The sequence below is a fragment of the Sturnus vulgaris genome, chromosome 20 (assembly GCF_052056855.1).
Source record: "Sturnus vulgaris isolate bStuVul1 chromosome 20, bStuVul1.hap1, whole genome shotgun sequence".
In the NCBI taxonomy this organism is placed as follows: Eukaryota; Metazoa; Chordata; class Aves; order Passeriformes; family Sturnidae; genus Sturnus; species Sturnus vulgaris.
In genome coordinates this window covers 381,151-399,256 of record NC_142262.1, presented here as the reverse complement: position 1 = coordinate 399,256, position 18,106 = coordinate 381,151, and the positions used below count along the sequence as shown (strand labels likewise).

Sequence of the window (18,106 nt, the reverse complement as noted above, 5' to 3'; positions counted from 1 at the left end):
CGGCGGGACAGGGGCTCCCCCGCCCGGACACAGAGCGCCGCCCTGGTCCCGCACCGTGTCCCGGTGTCCCCGCCCGGTGCTCCGTCCCTCCTTCCGCCCCGGTGTAACGGGGGACGGGGAGCGCCGGCCCCACGCCTCGGCCGCCGACGGGCCCCGGTGAGTGCAGCCGAGGGGAAACGGGGGGTTCTGGGGGTGCTCCCGCCGCCCCCAGCCGGTACCGGGTGGTGGTAAGAGGGACGGGACGGACAGGGCTCGGTAGGGTGGATGCGGATTCGGACAGTGGGCGGCGGGAGCGCCGGAGAACCTTCCATCGGTTCCCGGTGTCGGCTGGAGAGGAGCCTGACGGGGACCCCCAGGGTGGCCACCAGCCCCGAGCAGCCCTAGCCCGCCCCGGGGCGGCTGCGGAGCCCGAGGGCGGTGGAGGAGGGAGAGCAGGGGAGGAAGGAGACAGCGCTGGGCGAGGAACACGGTGGGCGGCACGGGGATCTGTCCTCCCATGTGCCCTCTTAGGACCAGTCCGGCCCTTCCCGAGCTGAGCTCCGGTACCGGTGCTCGGAGCCTTCGAGCCTGACCCGCGGGGTCCCGGGACAGCGGGCGGAACCCGCTCGACGGCGGCACCGCCCCATCCGCCGTCTCTTCCTTCCTGACGCCCGCTTGGGCTGGACCCAGGGTTAGTCTCAGTTTAGTCCCGCGGACTCCGCCTGCCTCCGACCCCGCAGCAGCGGCTCCGACTCCATCCCCGCCCCGCAGCGCTTGGGAGCCGCGGAAACCGAGGGAGCCGTCTGCTCACTAGGGCAGGGCCCGTGTAGGAGGGACCCGCTCGGGCTTGCAGCATGTCCCAGCCGCCCTCCATCACTCTTTACGTCCCCGAGGGCACCGAGAGCGATGGGTGAGTGTGACACCCCCCACCGCTGCCCTGCCGTGCTCTGGGACCTGCATCCCAGGGGCTCCCTGCAGGCACCGGCTGTCCGTGCCACCCTGTCCCTGTGTTCCTGCAGCCAGGAGCTCAGTCCGGACAACGAGAGAGCCCTGCACACCTCATTCCACCAGCTCATCCTGGAGCAGAGCAGCTTGATCGAGGCAGGTCTGGAGCTGGAGTTGCAGGAGAGGAGCAGAGGTAAAGCACTGCAGCCTCAGCTGGGGCAGGCTGGGGACAGTGTGTGTGCCCAAGGCCGTGCTTCTGCTTGGGCCAGCTGTGTCACGTGTCAGTGCTGTGGCCAAAGCATTCGTGGGAGCCTGCTGATGCCTTGGCCAGTGCAGAGCAGGGCAATCTAGGGCAGAGCAGATCTTGGGGACACAGAAAGTGTCCCTGGAGAAGGGAGTATTCTGGGAAGAGCACGCACCTAGCCTCTGTGCTGGAGCAGAGCTGCAGGGACACAGAGATGAGCCATGGGCTCTCTGCATCCTGCCTTCCCCCTCCCAGAGTCCCCAGATTCCTTGGCTACTCGAGATGCCTGTGCGGTGGCCTGGGCAGAGCCCGGGCAAGGTGAGGAGCACCCCAGCTACTCCTCTGCCTCCCTGCAGATCTTGGCCAACATGCCCAGCCGCACCATCGGTAGGTGCCACCCACGTTCCCACCCTTCCCCAGGTCCCAGAGCCCCTTGGAGAGCTCTCCTGCCCAAGCCCTGCTCTGATCCGCAGGACGGAGCCTCGGGGCCATCATCTCCCAGTACTGCAACCGCACGGCGCGGCTGCGGCGCCGCAGCAGCCGCCCAGCCCTGCAGCAGCTCTGCCGCGCGGCACGGCCCAGCCTGCGCCACTACAACCTGGACACTGACCCTGCCAGCGCCACGCTGGAAGGTGAGGGGCCCCCAGACTGTGGGAAGGCAGTGCTGGCCACGGTCCCCACGCTGGGTTAGGGACAGGCATGCCGTGACCCGGCCGGCCGTGTCTCACTGAGCCCCTTGTGCCCCAGAGAAGCGGCGCCTGCTGGTGAAGGAGCTGCTGAGCCTCTCACCCAGCCAGTGCAGCCACATGCTGCTCACCATGCCCCTCAGCCTGGCGGAGAAACGCATCCTCCGGTAGGAGCCCTTCCGTCAGCGCCAGCTCGGCGGGACACCCGCAGCCGGAGCTGTCCCTGTGGTACCCTCTGACACCCCTCTCTTCTGGGCAGGCGGCAGCTGAGCGGGCAGAGGGGCCCCCTGGGGCAGCGTGCCCGTCACTGGGCCCCCTGCTCACCCTGTGCTTGGCCCAAGGTCTGCGTCGTCCTCGTAAGTCAGGGGCACAGGTCTGCACAGAGGCTGTGAGGGCTCCAGTGCAGGCTCCAGCCCCACTGCTCTCCCCGTTTTCCTCTCTGCAGGGCTGCCGAGGTCTCTGGTACAGGCTCCTGTCCCTGCTCCGCACTGCACAGCCCTGGCACTATGCCCTGAAGCAGATTGGTGGCCGCTTTGGCTCCAGTGTCCTCTCCTACTTCCTCTTCCTCAAGACACTCCTTATGTTGAACTTCTTTTCATTCCTCATCCTCCTGGCCTTCGTGGTGGTCGTGCAGGCTGTGTACCCCTCTGCACCAGCGAGCCCCCAGCCCTTCACTGGCCTCGAGCTCCTCACAGGAGCGGTAAGCATGGCCCAGGCACCCCAGGTCAGGGGCTGCACCAAGCCTGGGGGCAGCCCCACTTCCCCACTGTAACTGTACCCCAGTTTTTGCTCTCCTGGGCTCCAGGGCCACCGGTGCTGTGGGTGCACAAGGTGGTGCTGCCCCAGCCCAAGGCTCTGTGTCCCTGAGGCTGGCACAGAGGTGCCAAGCTAAGCAGGAAGCTGCGAGCACTGCCGAGATCACCGTGGGGCCATCGTGTGCTTTCCTGCAGGGCTACTTCACACACTCACTGCTGTACTACGGCTACTACAGCAACGTCACCCTAAATGACCCCTGCACCTCCAGTCCTCAGGGCAGCGAGTGCCCCCTCGCAGCCCCTTCACTCCCCTACAACTTGCCACTGGCCTACCTGTACAGTGTTGGGGTCTCCTTCCTTGGCACCTGCATCCTGCTGGTGTACAGGTGGGTCAGCAGCACGTGTGGCACTGCCAGCCTTCCCTTTCACCCAGCCCCAGTCCCTGATGCCCTTCACCTCGCTGCAGTGTGTCCCGCTCTTTTCGGGAGAGCGTGGGAAGCTCCACAGGGGTCTTGGCCATCAAAGTCTTCTGTGCCTGGGACTTCAAGGTGATGCAGAGGCGCTCGGTGAAGCTGCAGTGCGAGAACATCTGCACCCAGCTGAAGGTGGGTACCTGGGCCATGCAAAACAGCCCAGACGCCAACGTTGCGCTTTGCTTTGTCCATCACTGCTGCTCTCTTCCAGGAGCTGCTGGTGGAGCAGCGCTCCCGCTCCCGCTCCCAGAGCCGCTGCCAGTGCCTGAGGCACTGCCTGGTGATGCTGCTGGCCTGGGTCCTGGCTCTGGGCTCGGTGTCAGGCTGTGTGCTGGCTCTACACTACTTCTCAGAGCACATGCACATGGTGAGTACACCTCTCATCTGGGATCCCCTGTCCTGGGGCTGGAGGGACAGGGCTGGGATACTGGGGAGAGAGGCAGGGACAGCCACACTGCAGCTCTGCTCCTGGGCTGGGCATTTGCTGCTCTCCCAAAGGACTCTGCACCTGGCTGCCAACAGCTGTGTGCTCACCCCAGTACCTGCCCACCAGGTTCGGCAGGATCAACAAGCACAGGGCAGTAGCAGATGGCAGCAAGAAGCCATTCTGCTGGTCCTGCCCCTTGTGGTGTCCCTCCTCAATGCCTTGATGCCCCACCTGTACAACCTGCTGGCCATGTGGGAGAAGCAGGACTCCCCAGTGACACAGGTCTACGTGGCAATCGTCAGGTGGGCTGGCTGGGGCTGTGGTGGAGGGAGCATTCCGCACCTGTGGCAGGCAGGGAGGCTTTGGGGCCAGGCACCCCATCTGTGGGGCTCAGCCCCTCCATCCCCTGGGCTCAGGGACTTCTGGCACTGCTCCTGCTCTCCAGGAACCTCATCCTGAAGTCGATGGTTCTCATCCTGCTGTGCTACCAGTGGCTCAGCCGGAGCGTTATCTGCTCAACAGAGGAGGTCAGCACCACTGCCTCAGGGCCATGGAGGGCTGGGCTGAGCATGGGGTTGTGTTGGTGGCATCTTCTCCATTAGATATCAGGAAGAAATTCTTCCCTGTGAGGGTGGTGAGACTCTGACATAGCTTCCCAGAGAAGCTGTGGGTGCTCCATCCCTGGAACTGTTGAAGGCCAGGTTGGACAGGACTCAGAGCAACATGGTCTAGTGGAAGGGTGTCTGCCCATGGCAGGGTGGGGAAAGAGATGAGCTTTAGGGTTCCTTCCAACCCAAACCATTCTATGCCACACTTGATTGTCTCCCCAGTGCTGGGAGACGTGTGTGGGGCAGGACCTGTATCGATTCATGGTGATGGATTTCATATTCACCTTGCTGGATACACTCTTTGGGGAGCTGATCTGGAGGTAATGTACCCCAAGACATGTCCCTCCACAGTGTGGTGGCATCCCTGCATGGCCCCAGCTGTCTGGTGCACCCAGGCTCTGTGCCATCAGAGGGGGAAGGTGGGGTGTGAAGTCCCCCCAGGCAGTGTGGGAGCAGAGTTCCACTTCTACCCAGGCTAATCCTGGAGAAGAGGCTGAAGACAAAGCAGAGGCCAGAGTTTGATATTGCCCGAAACGTGCTGGAGCTGATCTATGGGCAGACCCTGACCTGGTGAGAGGTTCCTGCCTGGTGTCACTCCTTCCTCTGCTGGCAAATGCCCTGCAGTCCCCAGGAGTCCTGTGGGTGCTGTAGCTCTGCCCACCACTGTCTCCCCTGGGGCTCAGACTCAGACAAGCTTGTCTTTCCCCTGCTCCCAGGCTGGGCATTCTCTTCTCCCCGCTCCTGCCAGCTGTGCAGATGCTGAAGCTGCTGCTGCTGTTCTATATCAAAAAGGTGTGATTCCCCCACCCCCTGCAGCTCCCCATGGAGCTGTGCCCTGTTGCCATCAGCCTCTGCTGCAGCGGTGCTGCCACGTGGAGCAGCCTCGTCCTTGTGGAACTGAGTGGGGGCTTCTGGGGACAGGATATCCCCGAGCTCACGGCTCCCAGTGGGAGGGAGGGGACAGCAGGGTGCAGACAGCTCTCCAGGAGCAGTGTCCATGCATGTCCCTATCCACAGACCAGCCTGATGCAGAACTGCCAGTCCCCCAGCAAGCCCTGGCAAGCATCACGCATGAGCACCGTGTTCATCACTCTGCTGTGCTTCCCCTCCTTCCTGGGTGCAGCTGCCTTCCTCTCCTACACCATCTGGTCGTGAGTACCCACGAGGCCACGGCTCAGGGCACAGGACCCCTGGCTGCTGGGAGAAGGAGGGGCTGGGGAGACCATGGCCCCCGTCCCTGGCATCCCCAGGCATGGGATGAGCCCCCCAGCTGCTGCCCCTGCTCACTCCCTCCAGCTGTTCCTGGTGCAGGAGGTAGGGACAAGGACTCCCTGGGGATGCTGGGGACAGTGAGGCTGGGTCCCTGGGGGGCTGGACATCTGAGACGGGCTGTGCCCTGGGCTGGAGCCAGTAATTGCTGGGCTGCTCACTCTGAATGCCCTGTTGGTCTGTTTGCTCAGGGTGCCGCCATCAGAAACCTGTGGTCCCTTCCGGGGGCTGGAAACCATGTACAAGTCAGGGAGGAGGTGGGTGCTAGTGCTGGAGAAGTCCAACCCCAACATCACCTGGTTTGCCTGGGTCTACCAGCATCTGTTGGAGAACACCTGCCTCCAGTTCTTCATGTCTGTGGCCCTGATGTGAGTATGGACCCGAGCCCAAGGCTGAACCCCGGGTCCTCACTTTGAGGGTGCTGCTGCCACAGACCTGAGTGGGGCTGGGAGCCAAGGTGCCCCTCAGCTTCCTGCCTGGCTGCCACCATCCCATCCTCTGTCATTGCAGAGCTGTGATCTACTTCAACATCCAGGTGGTAAGAGGCCGCCAGAGGGTCATCTGCCTGCTGCAGGAGCAGATTGCCAACGTGCGTGAGCACTGCCTGTGCCCATCCCACTGCTGCACAGCCTGCTGCAGCCCCAGCCACTCTGGGCTCTGGCCCCAGCACTGACACTCAGCCACCCCACTGTGCTCACTGCACACTCTCTGATGTTGCAGGAAGGGGAAGATAAGGTATTTCTCATCCAGAAGCTTCACTCTGTTTATGAGCAGAGACACAGACGTTCCTGAATCCCAGGTGAGGCCAGCATGAAGGGCAGTGGGGAGGGGCTGCCAGGGCACCCACAGCTCAGCCATGTGCACAGGTGCTCCTCTGCCTGTCCCAGGGATGCAGGATCCTTGGTGTTACTGAGGCCTGGGGACAGGGAAGAGGATGGAGGCAGGTCTGGGACAAGGACCTGGAGAGAGATGACACTTAAGAGCCCCCTCTCCCCTATGGGATTTTAGGGACTCTGTCCTCTTAGCTCTACAGGAAGGAACAGGATGGAACAGACTCTGCTTGCAGCTGGGACTGAATCTGTCCATCACAACACAGCGCTGGAAGCTGAGGAACCATGAGTGCTGGGGAAGATCCTCCCCTCTTGCCGTGGCCAAGAACCCACTGTGGCATGCTGTATCTCAGGGTTGCAGGAGCTGCTGGGATGCAGTACGTACAGGACCAGGACTGCTGTCACACCCCAGGGCACAGCTCCATGCAGGACTGCCTCACCAGCACAACCCTGCTCTGTGGAGGCTCACTACCTGCAGAGAACAGCTCTTCAGCTCTCTGTCCTGCTAGCGTGCCCTGGGCTGTTTTCAGAATCCTTTGGGAATCAGGGAACTTTCTCCACAACCACCTTCACAGTGCCTAGGGACAGCAAGCATGGACTCAGCTCCAGCCTAGTACCTGGCTCACCAGGAGAGCAGCTGACCAGCTCCAGTCCCACAGACAAGGTCACTGGGCCACCCCCAGCAGCCCTGCACCCACTGCACTGGCTGGCGAGACGGACTTGGAAGAATCACCATGATGCTGAGTGCTGGGCTGGGCAGGGACTCTGGGCTCAAGCTGACCTGGCCCATTAAAGCTCTGCTGTGCAGGAGTGCTCTGGCTGGTATCTGGACCTGCTGGGTTGGAAGCAGGCAGGTAGGGCTGGTGTGTCAGTGCTGTTCATGGTGGTGACTCAGCAGCAGTGTCAGGGTGTGTTCGGGCTCCTTGGCACCACCGGCTTTCCCGTGGGGCTGCCTGGGGCAGAGCCCAGCTCAGCCCACACTGCTGGAGCAAAGGCCACTGCCACCCACTACCATCAGAGTGCGATAGCTGCAGCCCCCAGCACCAGGAGCCGCTCCTCTCCACGTCATGCTGTTGGCAGCTCCAGGCCCTGGGGTGACTGCTGCCTCAGTGCCACAGCAGCTACAGGCCCAGGGCAGGGTGTGCTGTGGCACATGTCAGGCAGTGCCAGCATGATCTGGCCTCTGTGGCTTCTGCTTGTCCCTTCCCCAAAAGCCCCACAGGGCAGCCACCAGCCTAGACAATTTGGTGGGAGTTTTACTGTGAGGTCCTACAGGGATGCAGTCCATCAACAGCCCACGGCACTGTCCTGGGCTCTGCTCCCAGCCCCAGGTAGGGCAGCTGCTCCTTTGCCACCTCCTTCTGTGACAGGATTGTCTCGGGCTGCCACGGGCACCTGGCAGGGCTGGGGTCAGCAGGGGTCTTTGAGGGTGGTCCGAAGCCACTGCAGGACCTCGGCCAGGCCGGTGCCATCGCGGGCGCTGGTCTCCAGCATCGTGATGGGCTGCGTAGCACAGGACACGATGTCCTGCATGCGGAACAGTGATTTCATCTCCACCAGGGACATGTAGCAGGGCAGGTCACTGCGATGGCGAGAGGAGCTGTGTCAGCCAGCCACGATGGCTCTCCTGCCCTGCCCAGGGGACAGCCGCTGCTCCCTGGCACCCCCACCCTCCGGGTGACCCTCCTCACATCTTGTTGAAGAGGACCAGGACGGGCACAGAGGCGAGCGGCGCTGCAGAGAGCACAGAGAGCAGCTGGATGCAGGACGAGGAGACCTGGGTGGGGTTGGAGGCATCCACCACGAACTGGAGGGAAGAAGGGAAAGAGGGGTGCGGGTGTGCTAAGAGCAACCCGGGGCCGGGCTGGGCCAGAGCAGGGCACGGAGGAAGGAAATCCCACTACGGAGCGAACCCGAGGGGACCGACCGACCGACCTCAGCCCTGGCCGCCCCTCTCCCCGCGTCCGTGGCCCCGGGAGGGGTTCCCGGTGCTGCTCACCAGGAGAGCGCTGCACTCGCTGTAGTAGCTGGGCCAGATGGGGCCCATGCAGCCGCCCAGCTCCCGCACGGTCACTTTCCGCGGCAGCCGCAGGTCCGTCAGGTTGGTGCCCACCTGCGCGACAGGCGCCCGGCTGGCTGCGGCCGTGCCCCGGAGCCCCCACGGCCGTGCCCCGGAGCCCCTCGGCCCCACCGGGCCGTACCTACCGTGGGCAGCGTGGCCGGGGGCTCGCCCAGCTCCGCGGGCTCCTCAGCGCTCAGCTGTGTCTCGCGTTAAGGACACGGTGGCTCCGGGAACGGGCCGGAGGTGCGGTCCCGGCCCACCCGGCCCCCGGCCCGCCCCCCGCCGGCCCGACCCTCCCCTCCCCATGTCCCCGGTGGCCCGGTGTCCCCGTGCCGCACGGATATGGCGCAGCCGCCGCACCAGGAGGCTCTTGCCGCCGCCCGCCGCCCCCAGCAGCAGGAGCGTGGGGGGGCAGCGCCCCGCGGCCATGGCGGAGCCGCCCCCGGAAGCGGCACCGCCCGGCGGAAGCCGGAAGCGGAAGTGCCGCGGCGGGGCGGGGGACGGACCGGGCCGGAGCGATCGGAACGGGCCGGGTCGGCGGCGGGCGGACACCATGGGGCGCGGCGGCGGCACCTTCGAGCGGCTCCTCGGTACCGGCGCGGCTCCCTCGGCGGGCGGGACGGGAACCGGGTCGGGGTCCGCAGCGCTCGGCCCCGGGAGCAGGCGGGCCCAGAGCACGGACCCGGTTGGGCCGGGTCGGGTCGCGATGCCGCAGCCCGGTGGCGCCCGGGAGGAGCGGCAGCGGCGGGGCCGAGGTTACCGAGCGCCCGGGGGTGCCTGAAGCGGGAGGGTCGGTGCTCTCCGGTGAAATCGGGGGTTTGTCCCCGAGCCTCGGGGCAGCGCCACGCCCGGAGCGCTCGCAGGGACGCGCCGGTGGCGGAGCGGAGCCGCGGCACAGCGCGGCTCACGGCGGCCTGGTGGGTTCGTTCACTGCAGATAAGGCCACGAGCCAGCTCCTGCTCGAGACAGATTGGGAATCCATCCTGCAGATCTGCGACATGATCCGTCAGGGAGACACCCAGTAAGTGCTCCTGGGCTTTTGGACATTCTGTGGGCACAGTTCTTCTGTCTGCACAAGGAAGGAGACCCTTCGAGCATCATATACCGTTCCATGAGAGCATCCAAGGGGCTGTACAGCATACTTGATGTGCTGGCGTGCTTCCAGGTCCTGGGAGCTGCAGATTACCCTGGCCTGACACCCTTAGGGAAACTGAAACTTGAATGCACTTCTTCCTTCCCAGTTTCACTCAGTGAATCCTGTACCCCATGTCTAACTGTGCCCTCCGTGTCAGGGTGAGGATTGGTGGGATGTCAGCAGCAGGTGGGATGTCCCTGCAGATCCTTGATTCCCTTGAGAACATGTCCCCTCTTCTCCCCTACCCAGAGCGAAATACGCTGTCAACGCCATCAAGAAGAAAGTGAATGACAAGAATCCCCACGTGGCCCTGTACGCGCTGGAGGTAACAGCACCTGGCTGGGAGCACAGCAGGGGCTTCTGACTACCTGCTTCAGGCTGCAAAGCGTGGAGCCAGCCTCTTCCTGACTCTGGCACAGAGGATTTGGGGTGATCAGGCCAGGACCTTCATGCTTTAGTTCCTCCTTGGTTTTGGAACAGGCAAAGCTGAGACTTGAGCCGCTCTCCCCGGGGTTGGTTTCCAAAAGCAGAAGGCCCCCAGCCCCCCACAGCAGTGAAGGACAGCTGGCTCCCAGTGTAGGGAGTGGGTTGACATGGCCCCAACACCTCATTGCTTCAGTAGTGCCCCATGTTCAGCCTGTGTGCTGGGACAAGTGCAGGGGAGGCAGGAAGCTGTTGGCTGATGTTATCTTGGCCCTTGCAGGTCATGGAGTCAGTGGTTAAAAACTGTGGCCAAACAGTCCATGATGAGGTGGCCAATAAACAGACCATGGAAGAGCTGAAGGAAATACTCAAGGTAAATAAATTTATTTTACTGGCATTTTTTTCCTATGGAAAAGCAGCAGCAGCAGGAAGAAGTGTATGTGTTCTCTCTTGTGTCCTCTTTGGGTAAGGAGCAGAAGGGAAACTGGAAATGCATTTCAGAAAAGAGCAAACTATCGTGTGGTGTGAAAGGGTGAGTGTAGGCAGTGAAGGAGGGCTTCTGGGAAGAGCAGAGGTTTGTGCTGTGAAATGGCAGGAATGTGCTGCAGAGGCCTGGGCCATGCCACGGTAAATGCTCCTGGATGCAACACTTGGGTTGGGACAGCAAAGGAGAACAGATGGTGGTGGCCTGGCACCTGTACCAAGGACCTGGGCAGTGGCAAGGCGAATTCCCTCTCGTGGCACAACGAGAGATACACAGGCAGGTAAAGCAACAAAGGAAAAACCAGCTGGAGCTGCCTCTGTGTCACAGCCGTTTCATTGGCACGTGGAGTTGTTCCGGAGCTCTGCAGGATGTGACCGTGGCTGCTGGCACTGACAAGTTGTTGTTACAAGCTATCACCAGTCTGGTGCCTCCTGAAGCTTCTTGTGTCCTTGGAGTGGGGAATTCCATTAGTGAAGTGGAAATGAGAGCTCCCGTCTGCAGCTCCCAATTCAGAACAGAAATGCCCAGACAAGAGCTTATTAGCATCGTACTGTTCCTTCCTTACAGCTTCTGTCTTCCACCAGAAATAAACTATCAGGTGACCCAGATCCTTGGAGGACGAGCTGTGTGAGTCCTGTCACCTCGCACAGCAAGCAGGGTGTCTCTCCTGTCACATTCCTGTTAGGGCTGACTCAGTCTCCATGCAGGAGAGTTCTCCCGAGGCAGGAACACTGCCATAGCATGACAGGTATGGTAGCACAGCTGCTCCAAGGGCTGAGGAGATCGAACCAGATCCAGGGATTTTGTGGTTCTCTCAGTCCTTGCCTGCCTCAGGAGTTTCACAGCTGCCCCATTCTCCTCCCACACTTGGAACTTTGCTGCTTGTGAGCACCCAATGCTGGTAAAACAGTCCAAGTTCTGATGAGGTTCAGGGCTGTAACATGTATGGAATGCAGGATTTTGCCAAATGTTCTAGAAGTTGGAGCTCCAGGAATTGTCAGTAAGTGATGCTGTGTGGGCCGAGGTCTTGGCTAAAATCAAAGCTTGACAGTGCTCCTGTGCTTCCTGGGGATTTCTGGAACAGCCAGTCATGTGGGTGTGATCACTTGGGCAGCTGATGACAGCGGCTCTGAGGCTGGCTGAGGTCACAACAGGCTTGCCAACTTTTCTCCAGTTCCTTGAAGTGTGATGCAGTTGCCCCTGCGTGCAAAGGGCAGCTGTCCCAGCTGTCCTCACTGTGTCACATCCTGAGATGCCTTTGAGTACTCCTGGAGTGGAGGTGCTGACACTTTCCAGGCCCCTCCACACTGTCATTGGGCAGGCGAGGTGGGCTGTGCTGTACTGGCCGGGGGCTCCCACCGTGTTCTGAGTGTGGGATGGGTGGCTCTGGTGAGGGGTTGGACAGAGCTGCCAGGCATTTGCTCTAAGCATCAAGGCCACAGCTCTGTTCAGGTGGTCTGTGCTGCTCCAAGGACATTCTGTTGTTTGTACTGGAAGGGGCAGTGGGGCACTGGAGGGGTTTGTTGTCTGTGCTGTGCATTGTCTTCACTGCAGGTTTCTGACAGCTCTTACTTCTCCCAAGTATTCTAAAGTCTCTCTTTCCTGAGTGGTATTTCTGGCTTCTCTTCAGGGGATTCACACCATCCTTTGGGTTTTAGGGGCGTTCTCAGATGTTTTTTTCTCCTCCCTTCCTGTGCAGAGGCAAGTGGAGAGCAGCGTCCGCAGTAAGATCCTATACCTCATCCAGGCCTGGGCTCACGCCTTCCGCAACGAGCCCAAGTACAAGGTGGTGCAGGACACCTATCAGATAATGAAGGTTGAAGGTGAGGACTGTGGCCACAGGTGAGGGGACACCTGGTGAAGCAGCTCTGCTCTGCAGAAGCCTTGGCAATTCTGTGCCTGGTGTGAGAAAATCTGGACTTGCAGCAGTGCACTCTTCCTTGGTTCCCAAAAACCAGTTAATCCTTCAGGGTGACTAAATCCTTCTGCAGACATGGGACAATCCAGTGGTCCCAGAACCAGGGCAGCCTTGCTCTGGGCCTCCAGCCCAGCCTCAGGGCTGGCAGGGACACCTGAAAAGCAGGAGCTGCAACTGTTCTTGGAGAGACTGGCAGCGAGTCGTCATGTCCTCTGGGAGGGATTTGCTGTGGGGCAGTTCCTTCCTTACAGGCTTTTGTTCCTGCTCCCAGGATAGTCTGCATTCCCACTTGCTCACACAGTGTTGGTGTGACATTTTCCCTTCTGTCCCAGGACAGCAGTGTGCTTCAAGGGCAGGGACATGCTGCTGCCTCTGCTTCCTTCTGTGCACCACAAGCTCTGCAGACAGTGGCACAAGCTTGGATGGTCAGTCCACCATCCTGAGCTGGTGCTGTCAAACTCTGGCCCTTCAAGGGCTGAAACTAACAGCCCTGCCTGCCCATCCAGTGGGCTTTTTATCCCCCTCACTTCAAAGTACTGAGAAATAATCAACCTTATCCAGAGGCCTGTGACCTTTGTGGGTGTGTAAGGAAAACAATTGGGGATTGTCCTCAGACCAGGGCTGAGGGGAGTCAGAGGGAGGTACTGGTCAAGACAAGACGTGGTGCTGAGCTGGCACCTATAGCATGAGCTTGCAGGCAGATGGCCCCCCTGTGCCAGAGGATTCCTCTCACAACAGGGCTCCATTTCTCCTGCAGGTCACGTCTTCCCAGAGTTCAAGGAGAGTGATGCCATGTTCGCTGCAGAGAGGGTGAGCTCTGGTGGGGGGGGAGCAGCTGGGACTGTGGGATAGACTTGCTTTCCCATGCCCTTCCTGCTAAACCTGCAGGTCTGGCATCCCTCTGTTTTGTGAGGCTTGGAGACCTTGCTGGGAGAGCTGAGCAGGACAGGGAGTCAGACCCATCATTCCTCCTGCTCGCTGGCCTTGTAGCAGCTTGGCAGGCTGGATGTGACAGCAGGGCATTGCTGAAGTGATTGCTGTGCACTTTCCTAGCAAATCTTGTACTGACTAGGAAAGCAGCACAGTCTCTAAGGAACATGAGAGGTGATAACTTGTAGGAATTAATATTTCCTGTTGAGCTGCAAATGCCTCCAGTCTCCCCTGTGAGACATGAGAGCCCCAGTAGCCATCAGAGCTCCTGAAAGGCCCAGTGCCAGTGCACTCCTCCCTCCTTACACAGTTTCCCTTGGCCCCTGCAGGCTCCAGACTGGGTGGATGCAGAGGAGTGCCACAGGTGCCGAGTGCAGTTTGGCGTTGTGACACGGAAGGTGGGTGCTGCTCGTGCCCCTCCGGGCTCCCCGCCCCACACAGCCCTTGGGACTTGCAGAGCTCCCTGCAGGACTTGCTGTGTGGAAGTGTGCTGGGGACAGACCGTGTTTCCTGCTGCTGGCAGGGAAATGACGGAAGTGTCTGGGTGATGTTGGCTAAAGGAGAAGGAATGTCTTGCCACCACACTCACATCTCCTCTCCTTCACAGCACCACTGCCGGGCCTGTGGGCAGATCTTCTGTGGAAAATGCTCCTCCAAGTATTCCACCATCCCCAAGTTTGGGATTGAGAAGGAAGTGAGAGTCTGTGAGCCCTGCTATGAGCATCTCAACAAGTCAGTACCCTTCGTGGTGGGTTTCTTTGCCTGTGACAGCCGGGACTTTGATGGGGGAAGCATGGTGTGGAACTAGCTCCCTGCAGAGCACAGTGAGGGCTTCCCAGGCTGTGCAGGCTGGGCTGGGCCCTCTTCCTTCCTGGGAGTGGGGCTAGCCGTTGGAACATTGTGCAGAGCTGGGCTCTGGTGCGGGCAAGGGAGCATTCAGTCCATATCGTCTCCTGTCATTACAGGAAGACTGAGGGTAAAGCTGCTGCCACCTCTGAACTGCCCCCTGAGTACCTGACCAGCCCCCTCTCTCAGCAGTCCCAGGTGAGTGGCTGCCCCATAGATGATCTGGTGATCCTGACCTGTGTGTTTATCCCATTATTGACCACCTCTTCATCTTTCCACTTCCAGCTGCCTCCAAAGCGTGATGAGACAGCTCTACAAGAGGAAGAGGAGCTCCAGCTGGCTATTGCCTTGTCTCAGTCAGAGGCTGAGGAGAAGGAGAGAATGGTTTGTTCGCTGCCGAGATCTGGGAGGGGTTCTTGCTCTTCAGCCCAGCTATGCTCTGGGCATATCCTGGTGTGAGCAAGGCTCAAAGCCTGTGGAAAGAGAGGGTGGAAACAGAGCCAGGCATAGTGTCTTGTAGTTGGTTTGGAGAAGTCTGGGCTCTCTCTGAGTTGGCATTTTTCTCTTTTGCAGAGGCAGAAAACAACCTACTCCATGTACCCTAAGGCCGAGCCCACTCCTGTCACATCGTCAGCTCCCCCGGTCAGCACACTCTACTCCCCGCCTGTGGTACGTCCATGGCAGCTCCTGTACATGACCTGGCTGGGCACAGACCACTTCCTGAGCCCAGCTCTGCCCTGATTGTGTCCAATTTAATCCCCATACTGAGGGAAAAGATTTTTCCATTTCAACCCCTTGCTCATTCACTGTGTTTTGGGTAAGAAGGTGTGTTCTCAGCCAGGACTTAGGTGCCTCCACTGCCTCCCAGCTTGTGTCCCCTTTGAGGCTCTCACTGGTGCTCAGCACTTGTGGTCATACGTGGCCAGTCTGAGCTGAACATCTGTGTGGGACCTGGGGATCTCTTGTTTTGCTGAACTATATTTCTCCAATTGTCTCTTTCCAGAATTCCTCTGCTCCCTTGGCCGAGGACATTGACCCAGAGGTAAGGATCCTGGTCCTGCTAGTCTGCAGCACAGGCTTGTTTCTGCAAGGCAGTGGTTCTCATCTTCCTTCTCTTCCTGGCAGCTGGCTCGGTACCTGAACCGCAACTACTGGGAGAAGAAACAGGAGGAGGTTCGCAAGAGCCCCACACCGTCAGCGCCCCTGTCCCTGACAGAGCCAACTGTGCAGCCTGGGGAAGCCCACCCTGCTCCTCTTGGGGTGGTTGAGGTAAGAGGGGGCCTGGGCCTGCATCTGACACCTACCGAGGGGCAAGAAGCACCCGAATCCTGGGCTCCGTAGGCTGGCTGCTGGCTCTTGGCATGGGAGGTCACAGCTGACTGGCTGCCCCATCCTTCCTTCCTTCCTTCCAGCAGCAGTACCAAAACGGTGAGTCCGAGGAGAACCACGAGCAGTTCCTGAAGGCGCTGCAGAACGCAGTCACCACGTTCGTCAACCGCATGAAGAGCAACCACATGCGAGGCCGCAGCATCACCAACGACTCTGCCGTGTTGTCCCTCTTCCAGTCCATCAACAACATGCACCCGCAGCTGCTGGAGCTGCTCAACCAGCTGGACGAGCGCAGGCGTGCGTGGGAGCTGAGGGAGCTGCTGGCCCTGGGTGGGGTGGGCGGCAGCCAGGCCTTCCCCAGTGTCCGGGTCCAGCATTCCTGTGACGCAGTCTAACTAGAGAGAAGCTGGTGTGGAGTGCAGGGGCAGTCCAGGTGCTCTGTCCCCACGTTCCTGAGGCTGTCCCTTCCCTCCCCAGTGTACTATGAAGGTCTGCAGGACAAGCTGGCCCAGATCCGGGATGCTCGTGGGGCTCTGAACGCGCTGCGGGAGGAGCACCAGGAGAAGCTGCGCCGTGCAGCAGAGGAGGCAGAGCGGCAGCGCCAGATCCAGCTGGCACAGAAGCTGGAGATCATGAGGCAGAAGAAGCAGGTGAGGCAGGGAAGCATGGCCAGGGTGTTCCAGGCCTGCCTGCACTGTGGCCCAGCGCAGGGATGGCTGCCCTGGTAGGAGGGGTTGTGTGGAATCGTGGCCACCGCAGCCCTGTTTCCACAGGAGTACCTGGAGATGCAGCGTCAGCTGGCCATCCAGCGACTGCAGGAGCAGGAGAAGGAGAGGCAGCTGCGCCTGGAGCAGCAGAAGCAGACCATCCAGATGAGAGCTCAGATGCCAGCTTTCTCACTGCCTTATGCCCAGGTACAGCTGCTGGGATAGGCTCCCCCTGCCAGCTTCCAGGGACTGTGGCTTTAAGCTGGCTTTCCTTCTCCCACCAGCTCCAGGCCATGCCTGCAGCCAGTGGGGTGATCTACCAGCCCTCTGGGCCCACCAGCTTCCCTGGCACCTTCAGCCCAGCTGGCTCTGTGGAGGGCTCTCCCATGCACAGCGTGTACATGAACCAGGCTGCACAGGGGGGAACTGGCCCGTACACTGCCATGCCCGTCACTGGGACTGGTACGTTGGGCAGCTCAGCCTCTGGGGATAGGGGTGAGCCCAAGGTGGCTGCTCCAACCTCTGCTCTCTCCACACAGATCCCAGCATGGTGAATGCCTACATGTACCAGCCGGGTGCCAGCAGTGCACAGGGGCCTCAGCAGGGGCCAGCGGTGCCCACCACCACCCCTGCATATTCATCCTACCAGCCCACACCCACACAGGGCTACCAGGCAAGTGAGGCAGCGCAGCCTGCGGCCAACTGGGACAAGGGCTGGGGGGTTCTGCGGGGCTGGGCAACGTACCCAAACTCAGCAATGGGATCTCTGAGCAGGGGAGAGGATGGAGGAGAGGGAGAGGATCTCCAGATCTGCTGCTCTTGCTGTGGAAGTGGGCTGGAGTTAGATCCAGTTCTGGGCTCAAGGGCCTTGTCTGGAGATGTGAGCCACTGCTGCCTGTGCCACCTCTCACCAGCCTCTCCCCACAGACTGCAGCCTCACAGTCGCAGAGCATCCCAGCCATCTCCCAGGCACCCCAGTCGGGCACCATGGGCTACATGGGCAACCAGTCTGTCTCCATGGGCTACCAGCCCTACAGCATGCAGGTGAGTGCTCCCTGCTTGGGCTTGAGGGAACAAGGCATGTCTGGGCTCCAGCCCATGGAGCCATTCTGGGGGAGGTCTGGTGGAGGCTGGGGGCAGTCACACTGCCCTGTGGGTGCTGCAGGTACCCCAGCCCCTCTGACACCCACCCCCTCGTTCCCATAGGGTCTCATGTCTGCCCTGCCAGGCCAGGACACAGCTTTGAGCAGCCTGCCAGCCCAGCAGTCCTACCTGCCCGGGCAGCAGCCCCTCTACCAACAGGTGAGTGCCACCAGCCCAGGGGCTCAGGACCCAGCGGGGCACGTGTGCTAACGAAGCCACACGCTAACAAAGGTGTTTCCTCTGCTCCAGGTGGCTCCAGCTGGGGGGCCCCCCCAGCAGCAGCCCCCAGCAGCGCCTGCCCCCGGGCAGCAGCCCCCGGGCAGCGGAGAGGCCCAGCTCATCTCGTTTGACTGATGGCAGCCACAGGGCACAGGGTTCTCAGGATCCCGTGGGTCCAGTGTAACACTACTCTTCATCCGAAATCACTCTGTACTTCGACTACTCATCCTGCCCCCCGGCCCCGGGCCCCAGGGACGGTGGGGCCAGAGGCTCCTGCTGCCGGCTTTGGGGACCAAGGGGCAGGGCTGCAGCCCCCCGTGCCCTGCAGCCCCTGGCTCACCCTCCCGCCCTGGGCAGTGGTGGCCCCTGGACCCGGGCGGGAGCTCGCCCTGCCCCTGTCGTTGCCGCGGGGCTTGAGGCGCAGGCCCCAAGGGCGCCGCTCTCCAGCCCCGCCCGGTCCCCGGTGCCAGCTTTGCCCCATCCCCGCTGAGCCCCGCTCCCTGCAGCGCCCGGGGCCCTTGGCCGGGCCTGTGAGCGCTATCGGTGACAATAAAGTGTTGGAACCAACTGCGGTCTCGTGTGCTGTGCGGGGCGGCGCGGCGCCCGCCGGGGCATCCCGCCAGCGAACCGGGCAAATGGTAGCCGAGGGGTGGCAGCAGCTCCGGGATGCAGCTCCGGTTCCCCCGCAGTTGTG

At 61.3% G+C, this 18,106-nt stretch overlaps 3 protein-coding genes across 10 annotated transcripts; 2 read left to right on the top strand and 1 right to left on the bottom strand.

Moving 5' to 3' along the window:
- Positions 1–40: 40 nt before the first annotated feature.
- Positions 41–7,026, top strand: TMC6 (transmembrane channel like 6). 6 transcript variants are annotated; one of them, XM_088176694.1, is made up of 21 exons: positions 41–156; positions 511–889; positions 999–1,117; positions 1,424–1,555; positions 1,642–1,800; positions 1,916–2,021; positions 2,114–2,210; positions 2,300–2,554; positions 2,805–2,995; positions 3,076–3,214; positions 3,294–3,449; positions 3,636–3,811; positions 3,955–4,036; positions 4,340–4,437; positions 4,592–4,687; positions 4,834–4,909; positions 5,135–5,268; positions 5,578–5,754; positions 5,897–5,975; positions 6,107–6,185; positions 6,412–7,026. In XM_088176694.1, the coding sequence occupies exons 2-20, from the start codon at positions 834–836 to the stop codon at positions 6,176–6,178; spliced, it is 2,400 nt and encodes a 799-aa protein (XP_088032820.1). In that variant the 5' UTR covers positions 41–156; positions 511–833; the 3' UTR covers positions 6,179–6,185; positions 6,412–7,026. The 6 variants fall into 6 exon arrangements, with proteins under 6 accessions (XP_088032820.1, XP_088032821.1, XP_088032824.1 ...); XM_088176695.1 differs by having other exon boundaries at positions 56–156; positions 670–889; XM_088176696.1 differs by having other exon boundaries at positions 110–670; positions 799–889.
- Positions 7,027–7,454: 428 nt separating this feature from the next.
- On the bottom strand, positions 7,455–8,722 carry ARL16 (ARF like GTPase 16). Its single transcript, XM_088176704.1, has 5 exons — positions 8,623–8,722; positions 8,422–8,477; positions 8,216–8,329; positions 7,908–8,023; positions 7,455–7,798 (listed from the first exon to the last, which is right to left on the bottom strand). The coding sequence occupies exons 1-5, from the start codon at positions 8,705–8,707 to the stop codon at positions 7,627–7,629; spliced, it is 543 nt and encodes a 180-aa protein (XP_088032830.1). The 5' UTR covers positions 8,708–8,722; the 3' UTR covers positions 7,455–7,626.
- Positions 8,723–8,741: 19 nt separating this feature from the next.
- On the top strand, positions 8,742–17,979 carry HGS (hepatocyte growth factor-regulated tyrosine kinase substrate). 3 transcript variants are annotated; one of them, XM_014887529.2, is made up of 21 exons: positions 8,743–8,868; positions 9,215–9,299; positions 9,663–9,738; positions 10,117–10,209; positions 12,020–12,143; positions 12,996–13,048; positions 13,498–13,566; positions 13,776–13,900; positions 14,134–14,212; positions 14,300–14,398; positions 14,588–14,683; positions 15,018–15,056; positions 15,140–15,283; positions 15,430–15,640; positions 15,821–15,993; positions 16,117–16,257; positions 16,335–16,512; positions 16,590–16,723; positions 16,978–17,094; positions 17,257–17,352; positions 17,443–17,979. In XM_014887529.2, the coding sequence occupies exons 1-21, from the start codon at positions 8,832–8,834 to the stop codon at positions 17,545–17,547; spliced, it is 2,274 nt and encodes a 757-aa protein (XP_014743015.2). In that variant the 5' UTR covers positions 8,743–8,831; the 3' UTR covers positions 17,548–17,979. The 3 variants fall into 3 exon arrangements, with proteins under 3 accessions (XP_088032819.1, XP_014743015.2, XP_014743014.2); XM_014887528.2 differs by having other exon boundaries at positions 15,427–15,640; XM_088176693.1 differs by having other exon boundaries at positions 8,742–8,868; positions 14,134–14,398.
- The last annotated feature ends 127 nt before the right edge of the window (positions 17,980–18,106 follow it).